Source organism: Colias eurytheme, chromosome 2, assembly GCF_061535395.1.
Source record: "Colias eurytheme isolate Ceu_HAF_F1 chromosome 2, ilColEury1 Martin Lab GWU primary, whole genome shotgun sequence".
Lineage (NCBI taxonomy): Eukaryota > Metazoa > Arthropoda > Insecta > Lepidoptera > Pieridae > Colias > Colias eurytheme.
Window position 1 is genome coordinate 6683851 of NC_142981.1, and position 15994 is coordinate 6699844.

Genomic DNA, 15994 nt, shown 5'->3' on the forward strand with positions numbered 1-15994 from the left:
ACCGCCCGCCGCCGCCCGCCCCGCCCCCGCCGACCCCGCCGCCCCCGCCGACCCCGCCGGCCCCGCCGACCCCGCCGACCCCGCCTCCGTAATACTCTGTTGACACACCAAACACCATCAATGCGTGCTCTCAACACGTTCCGCCTCTCAGTCTGCGCAATCGTTGCGTACACTTATTTGACCCAATGTTTTTAATAAAAACACAATGTTTTTTTTATTATTTGGTAATATCAAATGAGCAGGAAGTAAACATTTAAATTAGTGAGGTCGCAGAAGATTTAGATTAGGGAGGTTTTTCTGCACAAAATAAATTTGTTTAAAGTTATAGCAAATTGGAAAGAAACCACGTACGATAGAAGTCGACATCTTCGTGGACTTTTAAATTATTTCGTACATTATGTTTCATAAGTTTAACTGAAAAGAATTTACGTGAATCATTAATGTACTTAACATTTAGTGAAATAAAATGGGAATGAAAAGCTAGTAATTAGTAAAATTCATTTAAAAAGAGATAACACACGTGTCATTGTGAGTAATGAAAGCGTGCTTTATAAGCATTAAAAACAAGATCTGGTCGAAGGACTTTACTATTATTTTTGTAAAAAAAACTTAACTAGATGTCGTTTGACATTCAGGACATTTTGACGTCATATTGCTTTTGCTTATTTTATATTGATTTCGGTCTTAAAATATATTATATTTAACATGCATTGGTATTTATTCATTATAGTAAAATAGCACTCGATAAACGAAATAATTCGTATGCTATAATATCATTTCAGAAGCCAAACAAAAGCAATCTATTTGCAAAGTACAAAAAATCTTTTTAAACTACAGTCCTGTAGAAAACCTTCACCAACTGCGCATGCGAATTACCCCATTTCCTTTATTAAGCTGAAATTTTATTAAAGACCTAAAAAGCGTATGACTGTATTAAAAATATACTAATATATTTATTCTATATATTCAAGTAGTAAAAACTAGTATGAGGAGTAATAATTGTCACATCACAAAAGCTTCATTAATAAACGTTAGAAATGCGCCAATCATAGCGTTGCGACTGTACCAAAAAAGGTAACGAACCAAACGATTCGCTGCATAAAAATCTACATCGGCTAACGTTGGCACATTTCTTTAATCAGCCTATTTAAATCAAAATGATCGTTCGACAACACACGCAGCAGAGCAGACTCAATATGTAATAATCATAATTATGTACTCTACGAAAAATAATGAAACCTATAGAAAAGTAGTGTTGAGTGACTAAATGATTGAATCTCGCTGGTCACGTCCCACGCTTACCGGTGTGCTCTGTTGCGACTCCCACGTGTTTGTCGACGCCGAAGTCGCTCGGCCCCCCACCACACTGCCGCCACCTACGTACGTACACACGGGTACATTGGCAGTGACTAACCCTTCTTGTGCTTATTGTTCATCGACAAAATATTCATAGTACGGTATCCAACTTGTCGCCGTAACATCCAAATGTCAAGAGCATTTGTATAAACAAATAAAAGTAACTATTTCCATTTAATGTGTGATAAATCATTGGGAGTTACAAATTTTATGAAACGCGATTACTATTATATTCACCAGAATAATTTGTAAACGAATTTAATTTTGTATAAAAAATCTAGAAGGTATAGTACGGCTCATATGTATGTGATTAGTTAGTTAAATGTGAAATGGTAAGCGAAAAATTTAGGTTCGTGTTACAAATACTGTACAGACTTAAGTTAGGTTTTCCTGCCTGTATTTCTATAATTATTAAAGATTTAAATACTTAATGAAGGTAGCATTGTAATGCAGCTGTTTACTTTTGAGGTCTTTTAAGCATGGTATAATTGTGTTCTCATACTTATAAATTATTACACGTGAAAAGATATTCTTTGTTCATTACTTCAATAATAGTAAATTTAAAATAAAGTAAACATAAAAGCCTAATATAGCTTCATTCGTTGAATATAATTAGGCTGCTTGCTTCATATTTTACACAGTATAATGAACATAAATTTTAATTAGTTTGGCCTCTGAAATTAATAAGATAACACGATGCATAATACAAGGCCGTCGGATAAAACGTTATTGACAACACTAATAAAGTATTAGAGACATTAAAATAAGTGTAAATGTGAAGCGTTAATAAAGTTTAAAAATATTTAATTTTTATACAGAATTGTTAAAACGTATTAAAAAAGTTTCATAATTAGATTGATGACTGGAAAATATGAGTAAACCCTTATTAAGTATATACATTTCATTACTTTGTTAATACTTGTTAGTCACATGTTATCACCATCCAATCATCACAAGTATCGTCGACAATGTGCAAATTATCTATAAAACTATAATACTGTTAAGCTACCAATTGCTAGTGACATTAACTCGAGTCCTCTCCAAAAATAATAAATATTGACAATGTACATTACACTTAAAAGTGCTAAAACTTAAAAATAAAAAAAACATCAAAATATCATACCAGTAAGTACTTTTATACCAAAACATCCTCTCTATAATGTGGTGTATTATAAATTGTGCTTTAGATTAATGCGGGTATATGAAACATACGGGGCGATCGATCGTATCGAGGGTACAGGGGGCGAGAGCAAGATACGATAGCACGATATGGGGTGTACCAACCTGGGGCGGCCATGTCGAAGGTGAGCAGCGGGTCGAGGTCGGGCGCGTGCACGGCGTGCAGGTCGGGGCGGGCCGAGCGCGCGCCCACCACCGCGCGCAGCTCGTTGCGCACGTACTCCGACGTGCCGCCCGCGCCGCCCGCACCGCCCGCGCCTCCCCCCATATCTATATTTATTCAATCATTTCTTATTATTATCTGTTCTGCAATACTTCCCACATTAGTACTAGAAGTAGTACATATAAAAATTTAAAATACATAACATAAATACGTATATGTAAATGAATAATAGAATATTTAATTAAAAAATTGTGAAATTGTCACAATTGAAACATTCCCGGGTACAGACTGATCCAAAAAAGTAAATTTTCTAGCTTTCCTATGCGATGCATCATATTCATAATTGTCGAATAATAAATTGAAGAAGTATAGTTGTAGTAGCGATAGTTCGAGCATTATCATGCAAAATGTCAATCAAAAATCGTTGTCTAAGGTTTTATTTATCTACATTCTCTTACCTTTCGAATTAAAAGTTGAAAAACCAAAACTTATATCTTTAACCACCAAAACCCAAAATAATAGCGTCTCAAATATTATAAAAATATAAGATATCATAGTGCATTCACAATCACACAGTGCTATTATAAATTTAAATGTACACATACCGGAACCGTATAGCCCCAGAGATTGGTTCAGTTAAAAAAATACTTACTAGAATGTGCATTTTCTATTGGTTTCTATAACTCTTCAACTACAATTAATTAACCGACACCTCACTAATTATTTTGTTTTATAACAACATTCAAATTTCAATGCATTTATTAGGGTTTTGTTGGGAAAATATTTGATTTAAAAGGTATAATTAATAATGTTAAGTTAATTAAAAGTATAAGCGGTTTTATAAGCTAATAGTATTATGTTTACCTATAAAAAAAACTATACAGTATTATTAGTAAATTTAGTTAAGGTACTACAGGTAGTATTTCTAATAAGGATTTATGCACAAAATTTTTCAGAAATTCTTATCCATCTTGACAAAACTACGGTACGTGCTTGACCTGTGTAGCTTATATTTAAAACATGCTCAATAGTATTTGACAGAACTAATAAAACAAATAAAACGCTTTTATTATATTATATATAATGAGCACTCGATGGGTAAGTTATTCTGAGTGCACAAAGTGCGAATTAAAGTACCTTCCTAAATGACAATGTATGCAACATACATTGCATCAAATTAAGCAAGATCTACTTAATACCATTAATTAATAATATTAACATTACAATACTAAAATAACCTACCTATAAAAGTGTATTTGTTAAAGATGATATTATGTTCTTAGAGCGACAAAATGAGAAGATGTGGTGATTAACGAAACTTGCAGCGGGGCATAAGAGCATTCTATACAAATATGTACGGCTCATTTTCGCGTATGTATTGACAGTCGGGCGTTATAGCTGTAAAAAATTTGAGGTCACTCCACTACCAAAAATCAATCTCAATTATCAATAACGTGCTTTTATTTACAGTCGTTATTTTCTCGAAGGCCTCGCTGCTATTTACAATTACAGACTACACATCGAGTCATGAGTCAACACAGGGTGTACAGAGAAGCGGCAGCAGAGGTGCCGGCTGTCGGTACTCATGTCTCGGCGCTGGCGGGGTACTCACATGAGAGGTGGTCGTGCGGCGAGACATGCGGCGCGTGCGGCGGGTGCGGCGTGTGCGGCGGGTGCGGCGGGTGCGGCGGGTGCGGCGTGTGCGGGGCCCGCCGCACGTACTCGCCGCAATACTCGCTCTCCTCATAGTAGCCGCCCACTGCCACACACGCCTATTATAATCCGACCGTCCGTCGACCGCGACGTACGAACCTACCTACTCTGTGGCGCTTCACGGAGCTAAGAGCGCCCTCGCTTTCCGCGCCCGCATACGTTACGTATGCGACGCGCGTCCTCTAAATTAATTTCGGGCCGCCGTAATTTAAAGGAGCTACGCGTCGGATCTGGGGATTCAAAACTATCTAACTCGCTACCTCTACCCGTCGCATTTACAAAGTATTCTTTGGAAAAAGCCAATATCATGCAATTAGTTTTGTAACTCGTATGACGCTTCGAAAACTCGAGGCTAGTTATATTTTTCGAATCTACGTGGCATGCTGAAGAATTAAGTTACCTGCTTTTACGTCATGCTCTTGGAAATAAAATTGATTAAGTCTATATCTATTTTAAATTAGTATGCGTAAGCGTACTAAAGAAACCTTGGATCAGACTGAGTATAAAAATTATAAGTTCTCAAATAAATGTATAATAACGTACATATAATACAGCTCCTCAACCTATATAAGGCCACCTATATAAACTAAAAATTCTACTGAGTGATATGGTTTTTGATATAAAATCAAACACCGAAATAATGGATTGTATACCTAATGTAGTTAATTCAGCTATTGATCATAATCTAAGATAATATTATTTAAATTAACAGCCTCTCGTAGAATTCATACAAATCTGATTAAAATAAAAAATAATGTGGAATCTTTAAAACTATTGAGGCTGATTGAATAGTCAAATAATTATGAACCATACACTGAATGCAATAATTTATTCGTTTAAAAATTGTGATAAGGAGAAATATAAATGACATTTTTTACTGTGATTTTCTATATGTAATTCAGTGTATGTAAAGCATTTGATTTGTTCTAAATACCTATGTAAGGATGCTTATAGACACACGAGGAAATGCAGAATACTGAATGCATATTAATGCACTTATAACGACTGACGACCTTTACATACAAGTATTTAAAAAAATTAAATCCAATTTTATTGCAAATTGAACTCTACGTTCATGTATATAAGCATCCGTTTACCGGGGCAGGTACGTAAGCGTGTTGCGGGTAGTTACCGAGATGCGGTCTGGGCGCGCGGTGGTAGGGCTGCGGGGTGACGGGCGTGTGCAGCGCCGCCGCACCGTGTCCGGACACACCGGACACGCCGGACACGCCGGACACGCCGGACACGCCGGACACACCGGACACGCCGGGCCCGTAGCCGCCGCCGGCGTTCTGGAATTCATACAAGTATTATAAGACAGGAGTATGGATACTTTTAACTGCTCTGTTTGTCGTATTTTTTGTCTAAATGCGAAACAAAATTGTGAAAGAGTAAATGTTATTCTTATCAAAGTTTCTTTAAACAATATACAAAAGCAAGATAATGCCTAAGTTCCGAAATTATGTGAATCTATTATCACTTACATGAAGTTGCCTACTCAACATGGAGTTTTGTTGAGAGGTTACAATTTTATTTGTACCATAGCTTGAACCCATTTGACCTGAAACAAAACGCAGTTTAGTTTTTAAACCCTAAACTATAAATAACAATGAACTATAAATAACATAGCACGTGATTTCAATAATAAATATTGGTATTGAATTAATTAATTCACAATTAATTTACTTACTGGTTGGATGATATAAGTGATGATAATCAGCTCTCGGCAACAAAGTAACATTAGGCGGAGTCGCAGACACGAGAGCGTTAATTGTCGAACCAAGGTCCGTTTGAGGCTGTTCGGCAGCCTGAAAATAATGTTATAATTGTCATTGAGTACTCATTAAAATTATTCTTTCATAGATTTTACAAATAAGTGAGTCGTGACGGTTTGGCGTTGGTATTATGAATAAAATTTCTAGATTTTAAGATATGTACCAAACATACTTTGCGATTATTGATTACATTAAAAAATAAACCCTAAGAATAACAATAGTTAATAAATTATTTATGAGGTTAAGTTTTCTATTCAAATCAACAAATGGAATGAAAATATTTTTTAATTCATTACTATTGTTCACAACAATGTAAAGGTAAGCCACTAGTTATATCAATTAGCACTTCTAATAGAACGATTATTTTAATCGATTTAATAAGCGCATTTATCATGATCACATAATCATGTAATTAATAAACAACTAGGGTTTCTGGCACACAACAAAATAAAAAAAAATGTAAATCCTAACCTTTAACGTTTTAACAGTTCTATTTGATGAATTTTTGAAGTGAAACTTCTTTAGGCGTGTTGAGAGTAAAATTTCAAGGCCGCGTCATGGCAATAGCGTCACGTCATAGAGTAAGGCGACGAAAATCATGTAAAAGGTATCTTTTGATTCTTGCCAAAGAAGTTTCACTTCTGACACGTGTGCTCAGTACACACGTCCATTTTTTTTTATGTCAGAGCAAGCAAAGGGGCAGGTACCTGATGGTAAGTGGATTTATTTATTTATTTACATTTATTTCGTTTAGTCTCACCTCAGGCGAGACGAGCATCTGCTGCGACTCCTGCATGTGCAGCAGGCGCGCGCGGTGCTGCTCGACGAAGGCGCGCGCGCGGGCCGACTGCGCGCTGTCGCCGCGCTGCATGCCGTACAGCGCGCCGTGAGCCACGCCCGCGCCGCTCATCGTGCACGTGCCCTGCGCATACGTCATTATCATAGAGATCTAGAGAGATGCCAATAGCTTGCGCTGAGTACGAAACCGTGTCTCATTACAAATTTACGCACACAACTGCAGTAAACAAAATCAAAACAATACTTCGCGTTGTGTGCGTGTCATCACACAAAAATATGAGAGCGACTATTCGTTTGCACACTAGATTGTAAGTGACGTACATATACAGCACCACTACAGCTTGTTCTTTTTTTGGGCATATTGCTGCGACATCGGCCCCGCCACCTAACCATATCTCCCTTTAGTTTCTGTGATCTGTGGTCATGATAAACACATGCGTAGTCAACAATACGTTATGTAACATGGAATTAGGATTAAATGCAAGCTTTTGTACGTCTGCAACTTAACGATTTGGCGTAACGGATCCCATGCATGGTATCCATTAGGTTTTTCGTATATTTTAAGTGGTCATAGTATCGTTAAATTTCGATTTCTCTTTGTGAAAAATGTATATAAAACGGATGGTAAATCTTAAAAGAAATAAGATTCGAAGAGAATGTGAAAATAACATTTTTTTTATTTTACACGCTTTATATTAGCTTCACCTGTATGTTTGTAACCGACTTCTTTGGGCGCGATTTTGACCCACTTTTAACGGCCAGATTTCGTTCAAACTTTGTAGATTTAATGAGGACCAATGACAATACACTAATTTGATTAAAATTTTCTATTTTTTAGTTCGGTTTCTATAAAAAGCGTGTTTTTTTATTTTACACGCTTTATATTAGCTTCACCTGTATGTTTGTAACCGACTTCTTTGGGCGCGATTTTGACCCACTTTAAACGGCCAGATTTCGTTCAAACTTTGTAGATTGAATGAGGACCGATGACAATACACTAATTTGATAAAAATTTTCTATTTTTTAGTTCGGCTTTCTATAAAAAGCGTGTTTTTTAGTTTTTTTAAACTATTATTATTTCGATAAAATACTTACGGGACTCTGTACAGGATACACAGGCGGAGCGGGGCTTGAAGAGACTGGGCTCTTGCTGACAGTTTCACATTGCATTAGGCTCTGAGTAATGGCATTTATAGCCGCGTTCTTTTCCTTTACGCCCTAAAACAAATAAGACATTATATAGTCACTGAATTCATACTCATTCACAATAGTTTAAATTGATATGAATTTTAATTTTACCTGGTAGTCATTTCTAGTAGGTCGTGTACTATCAAGGTCCATTAGGCCGCCGTGTTCAGGCGCATTAGCGCGCTCATTGGTTTCTATGAGTTCGTCTAAGATCTCAGAAAGAGTTTTATCACTGTGCGCTTCACTGTCACCGTTGTTGCCACTTTGCAAACGTGTATTGCCCCCTCTGTAAGAAAATTAAAATTTCAATATAATATTTAAATGATTTCAAAAGTTGCATTGTAAGAATTCGTTTGAGCGGGGGCACACGATGCGTTGCGGCGCCGCACCGCAAAGATTTCACCGCGTCATTGGGCACACGAGCGGTGCGGCGCCGTAACGTTTTTATGTCGCAGCGGCGTCGTAGCAGCGTTGCACAGCGTGTCCTTCCTTGTGACGCAAAACAACTGAGCGGTGCCGCTCCGACGTCGCACCGCATTCACCCCTCCCCGCCTCGTCTTGGTGGTTACAAGTCCGGTGCGGCGCCGGAGCGCATCGTGTGACATGCCACAGATATTTCTATGTAAGACGACGCAGCGACACCGCTCCGGCGCCGCACCGCCGCCGCAACGCATCGTGTGCCCCCGCCCTTTGGTATCAATGTAAAAATATACAGCATGATTCAGCAATTTTGCAGTTTGATAACAACATGATCATTCATTGAAATATTATGTACTTATTGATATAAATTCATATTAGTCAGTTCTTTAAAGAAACGAATCTTCAATGGCGGCGCTTATCATTCCCTCTCGCTCACACACGGCCGTACGGTATGCAAAAAAAATAGGGTAAAGTAAAATGTATTTAATTTTCCCTGTTATAATTTTTGGAAGAAGTGTACAAATACAACCCTCGAATTTAAGGTTTTAGTGGGAGGGGGAGGGGAGGGGGGAGTGGTGGGAATCCCTCCTCCAAAGGGGGGGGTGAGGAGTCACTTAGTTTCTGAGATATTGGAGTTTAAAGTTTTGAGAATTGCCTTGAAATTGCAAAGAAAAAAATATTACGTAAGTTGGAACTACACCATGGCTCGAACGATGAAGGAAAACATCGTGAGGAAACCGACATGTCGAAGAATCAAAAATTTGACGACATGTGTCCATTCCCACTTGTATAGTCCCAGCAGTGGGTACTTATATGGGCTGATGATGATGATGAATCTCAAACAAAGAAATAAAGAAATATTTAAAGAAATGTATTGCTCAAAATTATAATTTTCAAATTTGACTACCTGTCGACCCCTATGCGAAACCCGATCATAAATATAGAATGACAATTATGTATTTGCTATAGTAAATAATATTTTCTTTAATAATATATTCTTTGGGGAAAGTTGTTCAGTTTATGGGCTAATTACGAGACTACGAGTATTAATGGGGATTTTGTTGCGTTCTGTATACTTATGTCATTTGATAGTTCATATAAATACACAAATATCATAACAAAACAGTTTGTCAACAAACAAATTAAAATAATTAACAAAATAATAAATAAAATAATTATCAATTTACGTTATTTTTATTTTCTTTTTTGCTTATCCTACCATCTGTCAAAGTCAGCTTTGGCCGCCATTGAAGATTCGTTTCTTTATTGAACTAGCTAATACATATAAGATTATATTATCGGAGACATCCGAATTATTGAATTTACAAAATATTCGCTTATTTGTTGAACTAAAGTTAATATATATAAGTAGTGATAATAATATAATGAAGTCCAAATAGACATTTTTTTTAATGTCAGATCGTCAGCCTTTTAATTATAAATACGCTCTTTTCTTGAAGGTCCGTGGCTTCGATATTCGGGAACACCACAGGTGTCAAATCGTGAATCGTAATAAGAATTTAGGTCAATAATATCTGTATCTATAATACTCTAGGAAGAGCGAGATGTTCTAACACAAGCTATTAATGCTTAAAAGGATGTCTCAATGCCTGATATAATTGTAAACATATTTGTTACTGAATAAATATTTTTTATTTATTATTATTTTTTTTAATGTTGACTATTTCAATGATGTTTATGAACTCAAAACGTGCGCTGCACTCACGGCGGCTGCGCGTACACGTGGTGCGGCGCGGGCGCGGCGTAGTGCAGCGGGCCGGCGGGGTGGTGCGGCGCGGGCGGCGCGGGGGGCGGGTAGGCGCCGCGCGCGCCCTGCAGCACCAGCTGCAGGTGGCTCTGCGCGCCCGCGCCGCCGCCCGCGTTCGCCGCCCCCTCGCCGCCGCCGATGCCGCCGTTCACGTTGCCGCCGCGGTTGCTGTGGACAACTTTCTCGTTGAGTAATCCGAAGACGATACAATCGAAGACAGATAATGAAATGAATTGAAAATGGTGTCAAACAGCTCGGTACGAAGCGGTGACTTAGCGTATGACGGAAACAATGAGTGAGCGAGAAACAAATAGGAGAGCCGTCACTTTAAATCTCTTTCTTGATTCAACCGCAGTGCATCCCTTTCTCGATCATGAAAAAAGTTTATCTGCAGTAATACAATATTTATAAAATCGTCAGAATATTCATAGAAAAAGGGCTAATGATAAAAACTAAGCTAGCTAACTAGCATTTAAGGGCTAAATTCGTATATGTATTATGAATTAATAAAAATATGCAATTTGTACTTTCCCACACTTTCTGTATATGTGCATAATATGATAGAACAATTATTAAGTAATCACATATATACAAACTAGCGACCCGCCCCAGCTTCGCACGGGTGCAATGCTGATACTAAATACACTACAGAAAAACTGTGAACGTTGTACATAATATATAAAAACAGCCCGCTCCGGCTTCGCACGGGTATAAAATATATAGCCGGCCGGCCGGTACCGCCGCAAACGCTACGTCCCGCAATTTTTAAATCTGTAATATCTTTGAAAATATTCACTTAAATCATACGGTGTAAAGGGCCATATAGATCTATATTAAATTAACAATGTATTCAAGGTATTTAATTGGTTAAGGATTAATGCTGTATTGGTTAAAATCGCTTCGAAAATTAGCCATTATTTGTCGTAAAAAGTAAATGACAAAAAAAAAGTTATTGTGGGTTATCCATAAAGGCTTTGTCAGACAGGACGCGTACTTAGCGCGCGTCAGAGCGTTAAGTTGACGCCGCGATATGACGCTAAGATGTGTTCTACTACCATCGTAGAATACCGTCAAACAGAGCGCCGGCGCTAGCAGTACGCAACGCTCTGTCGCGGCGTTAGGACGCTTTAACGTCGGGTGTTGTATTTTTTTACAAATTTTATTTTAGCGTCGGCGTTAATAGGCGTAAAATAATAATAAAATACTGCATAATGACCGAAAATTTGATAGAATTGGTTAGAAAATATCCATGCTTATATAATACGAAGGATAGTTCATATAAACTATAAAGATATATCAATGAAGGCAAAATTGTGGGCACAAATCGGAGAAGAAATTAATGAAACTGGTAAGTAAAAAATTCTTCCGACTCCGGAGTTAATATCGCTGTACCTTGTTTTGTTCGTAAGTAATAATTATGTAAACAACATGCAGCTTTAATAATATCAATTATTGTGTCCTAACGCGCGCTAAAGCGTTCTGTTTGACGAAGCCTCGCGCGACGTTAAAACAGGACGCTGCAGCGCTACTACGCAGCGCTAAAATACGCGTCCTATCTGACAAAGCCTTAAGTGTGCGTCCACACTGAATGCGCGGTGGCGGCGGCCTAGGCGGGCGCGACGAGCGGGCGCTCGCGGTGGCCACACCGACGCGCGAGCTCAAGTAGCGGTTCGACGTTTTTCGGGTGTTGCAAACTTTGGGCGATTTGCTATTTTTACTGGACAGTCCGATTTTGAGATGAGATCATTATAGAAGTTGTACACGAAATAAATAAAACAGAGGAATAACGGGTGAATCTTATATGAAGAATTGAGATTATACCCTACAAAATTACTGTGGTGTATATAAGTGTTTTAGATTGAATCGCACTTATAAATAAAGAAGTTTCACTTCAACAATTAAGTATTTACCGCTATTTTACGAAAATCAATAATATAATATAAGAAATCGAGCGACAAGACCGAACTGGTTTGATACCCCCGCCGTCCGCGCATTGGGTCGCTTGCTGACTAGGCCCGTAGTGTGGCCAGAACGCGCGGATAGGAGAGTTTGAAAACTACGCGCGCTGGCTCGCTCATTACCGTCGCACTAGGCTTCTGCCATAGTCATTTCAATGTGGACGCAATGGCGCGTTTCATACGTTTGATATTTCGCGCCCGCCGTCGCAACCGCGCTAGGCTCGCAGTGTGGACCTGCACTAAGAGATAGACATATACCATCGCGGACTTTTCTGTAGACCTTTTCAATGTGTATAAATACTTAGTACATTATTTTGATAAAACTCGTAGGGTTCAGCCTGCGTTTGCAATGTAAGCGGATTAAATGTAATTTTTTACGACATCACATTAGAAAACTCAAAAATAACAGTACTTCTCCACTATTTAATGGATGTTATTATACATATAAACCTTCCTCTTGAATCACTCTATCTATTAAAAAAAACCGCATCAAAATCCGTTGCGTAGTTTCAAAAATTTAAGCGTACAAAGGGACATAGGGACATAGGGACAGGGAAAGCGACTTTGTTTTATACTATGTAGTGATATATTATAGTATAATAATTTCCGTTATTCACTGTAAGAAATAATTTTATACACTGTTAATATGTACATACATTGTTCATATTATAATTTTATTACACATGTAAGATGCTCGTAGTTATCAGATTAATAGTGATGAAACAGAAGTATATTAATACTTGAACGCGCTATATTTACACATTGTATATATTTTTTCTTTTTAATAATAACTAGCTGCGCTCTGCGGTTTCACCCGTGTGGCTCCACTCCCGTTGGTCTTAGCGTGATGTTATATAGCCTATATTTTTCCTCGATAAATGAGCTATCTAAAACCGAAAGAATTTTTAAAATCGGACCGACGGAGTAGTTCCTGAGATTAGCGCGTTCAAACAAATAAACAAACAACTCTTCAGCAGATGAATTTTAATAACTTTGATTTAATAAAGACTTTATTATCACTGTTGAATACATTTCCTACAAATTAATTTAAGTTTTGAATTTCAATTTAATAAGTGTTGATATCTAGGTGAAGGTTTTATCGCTATTGAAAATAATAAACAATGTCAACATGTTATTCATATGATATCTCGATTCTTATATTATGTATACTGTATAATGTATTGTACACTATACTAGTTTTTCGCCCGAAGCTTCGTCCGCTGTGTTAACACTTAAAAAATTGTATACTGAAACCTTCCTTTGAAACCACTCCGTTTATTAAAAAAATGGTTGTCTGTAAAGTCGGTTAACTGACGATAGTTGGACGTGACAACGTCTTAAGGCCGATTGTGCTTCTTTGTCGCTCGTTCCACGCTCTCGCTTGCACTTCAAGCCTTACATGGAACGCCTCAGAGTGAGGTAACGCCGCATGAGTCATGTTTTTTCGTGCGTGCAGCCGGCTCTATCGGCTCTAACGAAGACGTTGTCACGTCAAAAAATGTATTTGTAACACATCAAAACAATTGAAAAGATATGAAATATTTTTTATAGACATTACCAATGATTCGACTTTGGATTGTAAAATAAATCACACCTAGTTCTAAATTTAAAACAAAAAGAGGAAGCAATTATGTATATAAATTGTTTTTATTTCATATTAATATTTTTCAACTTGTACCTATTATAGTAAAAAATGCGCACTCACTTGGTGGTCAATATATTAGAGAGCGTGTGCGGGTGTCGTGGCGCGTGCGCGGGGTGGTGCAGCGGCGCGCGCGGGCGCGTGGGCGGGTAGGCGCGCAGGATCGGGTTGGGCAGCGGCAGCGGCGTCGGCGGCGTCGTCTGCTGCCGCGCCAGCAGCGACACCAGGATCTGGTTCTTCTGGCACAGCGAGCTCTTGCCCGAGCCGCTCGTGGCCGGGCTGGCCGCGCTCGGTGACGCGCTCGACGAGCACGCCACCGCGCTCGACGATACCTGCGCGAGGGAACATTACATTTCAATCGTGTATTGGTCTATTGATTTTCTTATTTATTACGATACTTCTAAACGCATATCATTATTTCGATTTCTTTCTGTGTCTCGGTACGTTTATACTTCACCTTAGGTTGTTTGCACCCAACGACTGTCTATTTGAAGTGTTTTGCTTCTATCAGACGGAACACCTGTCGTACTATTCTCAGCTATGAGATATGCTCAGCGTCAGCTACATTTTATCATTTCAATTTTATTAGAAAATTTTTGATGGTAGTTTAATTGTTATAACAAATATTTCTATATTTTTTATTTAAGAACATAAGGCTTTACCTGCTGATTTTCAGGTGTAGCCCGTTTTGGATTCGTCGCAGCAGCTTTGGACTCCTCAAATTTTCGTTTGATTCCTGCTAGTCTCTCCAGGTACAAATCATTGCCATCTTGAGTTCGGCCGTTACCAGACGGTCCGTTACTGCCCGATAACAGTTGGGTCAATAACGCGCTAGGCTGCGACGTATTGCGGGAATCTGAGGAGTTTCTTCTTTCATCTCCGTCTTCATCAGATTTATCATTCAGTATCTGTGGATGTATTGATATAATTAAAAATATGTATAAAGTAAACATTTTTTATTTTTTTATTTTAAATAAGTATGTACATGTCTTTTAAATGACGTAGTAACATGGACATTTTGCGTTGGTATGTAAATTAAAAAATAAAATTGAGTTCAGTTACCCTTAACAACTGATTATTATGATGCGGCGCCTGTTGAGCTGCATGTGAAGTCGGAGGCTGATGCTGGGCGTGATGTGGCGGGGGCCGCGAGTGCGCCTGCGCACTGTGCAGCGGCGACAGCGCGGACGCCGGGGTGTGCGGCGTGTGCGGCGTCAGCGGCGTGTGCGGCGTGTGCGGGGTGTGCGGCGCCGACGTCTCGCTGCCGGTGGCCTCCTCGTCCTCCTGCTTCAGCAGATCCTTGAGAATACGATTGTTCGTGTTGGGCACGCTGTCGGTCTGCGACGTGCTCTTTTTGCTGAGCAACGTCCGCAATCTGTTAGGTTCCTCTTGCATAGGCGGCGGGTGCGGAGTGAGCGGCGTGAGCGGCGTGTGGGGCGTGAGCGGCGCCGGCGGGCCCTCGCCCGGCGTGGACGGCGCGCGCGGGGTCAGCGGCGCCGCCGACTCTTCGGAGACGGACACCTTCCGCTCTTTACAATCTTCATTCGTCATGTCGCCCATAGAGAAAGACGGAGCCCACGAATCGAGATCGAAATCGTTCATAGAGAACTGGCCTTCCGGGTCGGGGCTCGGGTTGATGGGCGAACGGTACCGCGGATCCGAGACGGACGACTCGCCGTTGACGACGGAAGTCATGAGCGGCCCGCCCAGTGGCGGTCTAGACGGTGCGTCCAACAGATCGACATCGTCGTCGCCGAGAATAGTATTCGTCGACATTATAAAGTCCGGCTCCCCAGCGGTGGGGAAAAGACGCGAATGAGCACTGACTCTGAACCGGGGCGCTTCGTCGCCGATTCGTAGATTGAAAGGCTCACTGACCACTAAGGTACCGCCGCGACACACTACCTCTCGAAAGTGTGCGTTTACGATTATGCGATCACTCTTATCGACTAGATCCAAGTAATGAGAACCCACTAAAGAGATAGGAGAGTTTATACAGTTTTCAACTCCGGACAAATCACAAGCTGTAACAAT

General features: G+C 39.4%; 1 protein-coding gene across 5 annotated transcripts in view; it reads right to left on the minus strand.

The window, feature by feature from the left end:
* Positions 1-911: 911 nt before the first annotated feature.
* Positions 912-15994, minus strand: part of tai (basic helix-loop-helix family member taiman) — a 44561-nt gene continuing 29478 nt past the window's right edge. For 4 of the 5 annotated variants that reach the window (XM_090113559.1, XM_090113542.1, XM_090113535.1 and 1 more), the window contains 13 exons: positions 15023-15984; positions 14623-14868; positions 14024-14292; positions 10319-10528; positions 8284-8458; positions 8080-8202; positions 6947-7108; positions 6102-6219; positions 5896-5972; positions 5544-5703; positions 4311-4457; positions 2641-2805; positions 912-1376 (listed from right to left, as the gene is read on the minus strand). In XM_090113559.1, coding sequence (XP_089969685.1) covers positions 1264-1376; positions 2641-2805; positions 4311-4457; positions 5544-5703; positions 5896-5972; positions 6102-6219; positions 6947-7108; positions 8080-8202; positions 8284-8458; positions 10319-10528; positions 14024-14292; positions 14623-14868; positions 15023-15984 — 2927 coding nt within the window. In that variant the 3' untranslated portion in view covers positions 912-1263. The remainder of the gene's footprint in view (positions 1377-2640; positions 2806-4310; positions 4458-5543; positions 5704-5895; positions 5973-6101; positions 6220-6946; positions 7109-8079; positions 8203-8283; positions 8459-10318; positions 10529-14023; positions 14293-14622; positions 14869-15022; positions 15985-15994) is intronic. The other variant, XM_090113552.1, reaches the window with a different exon arrangement.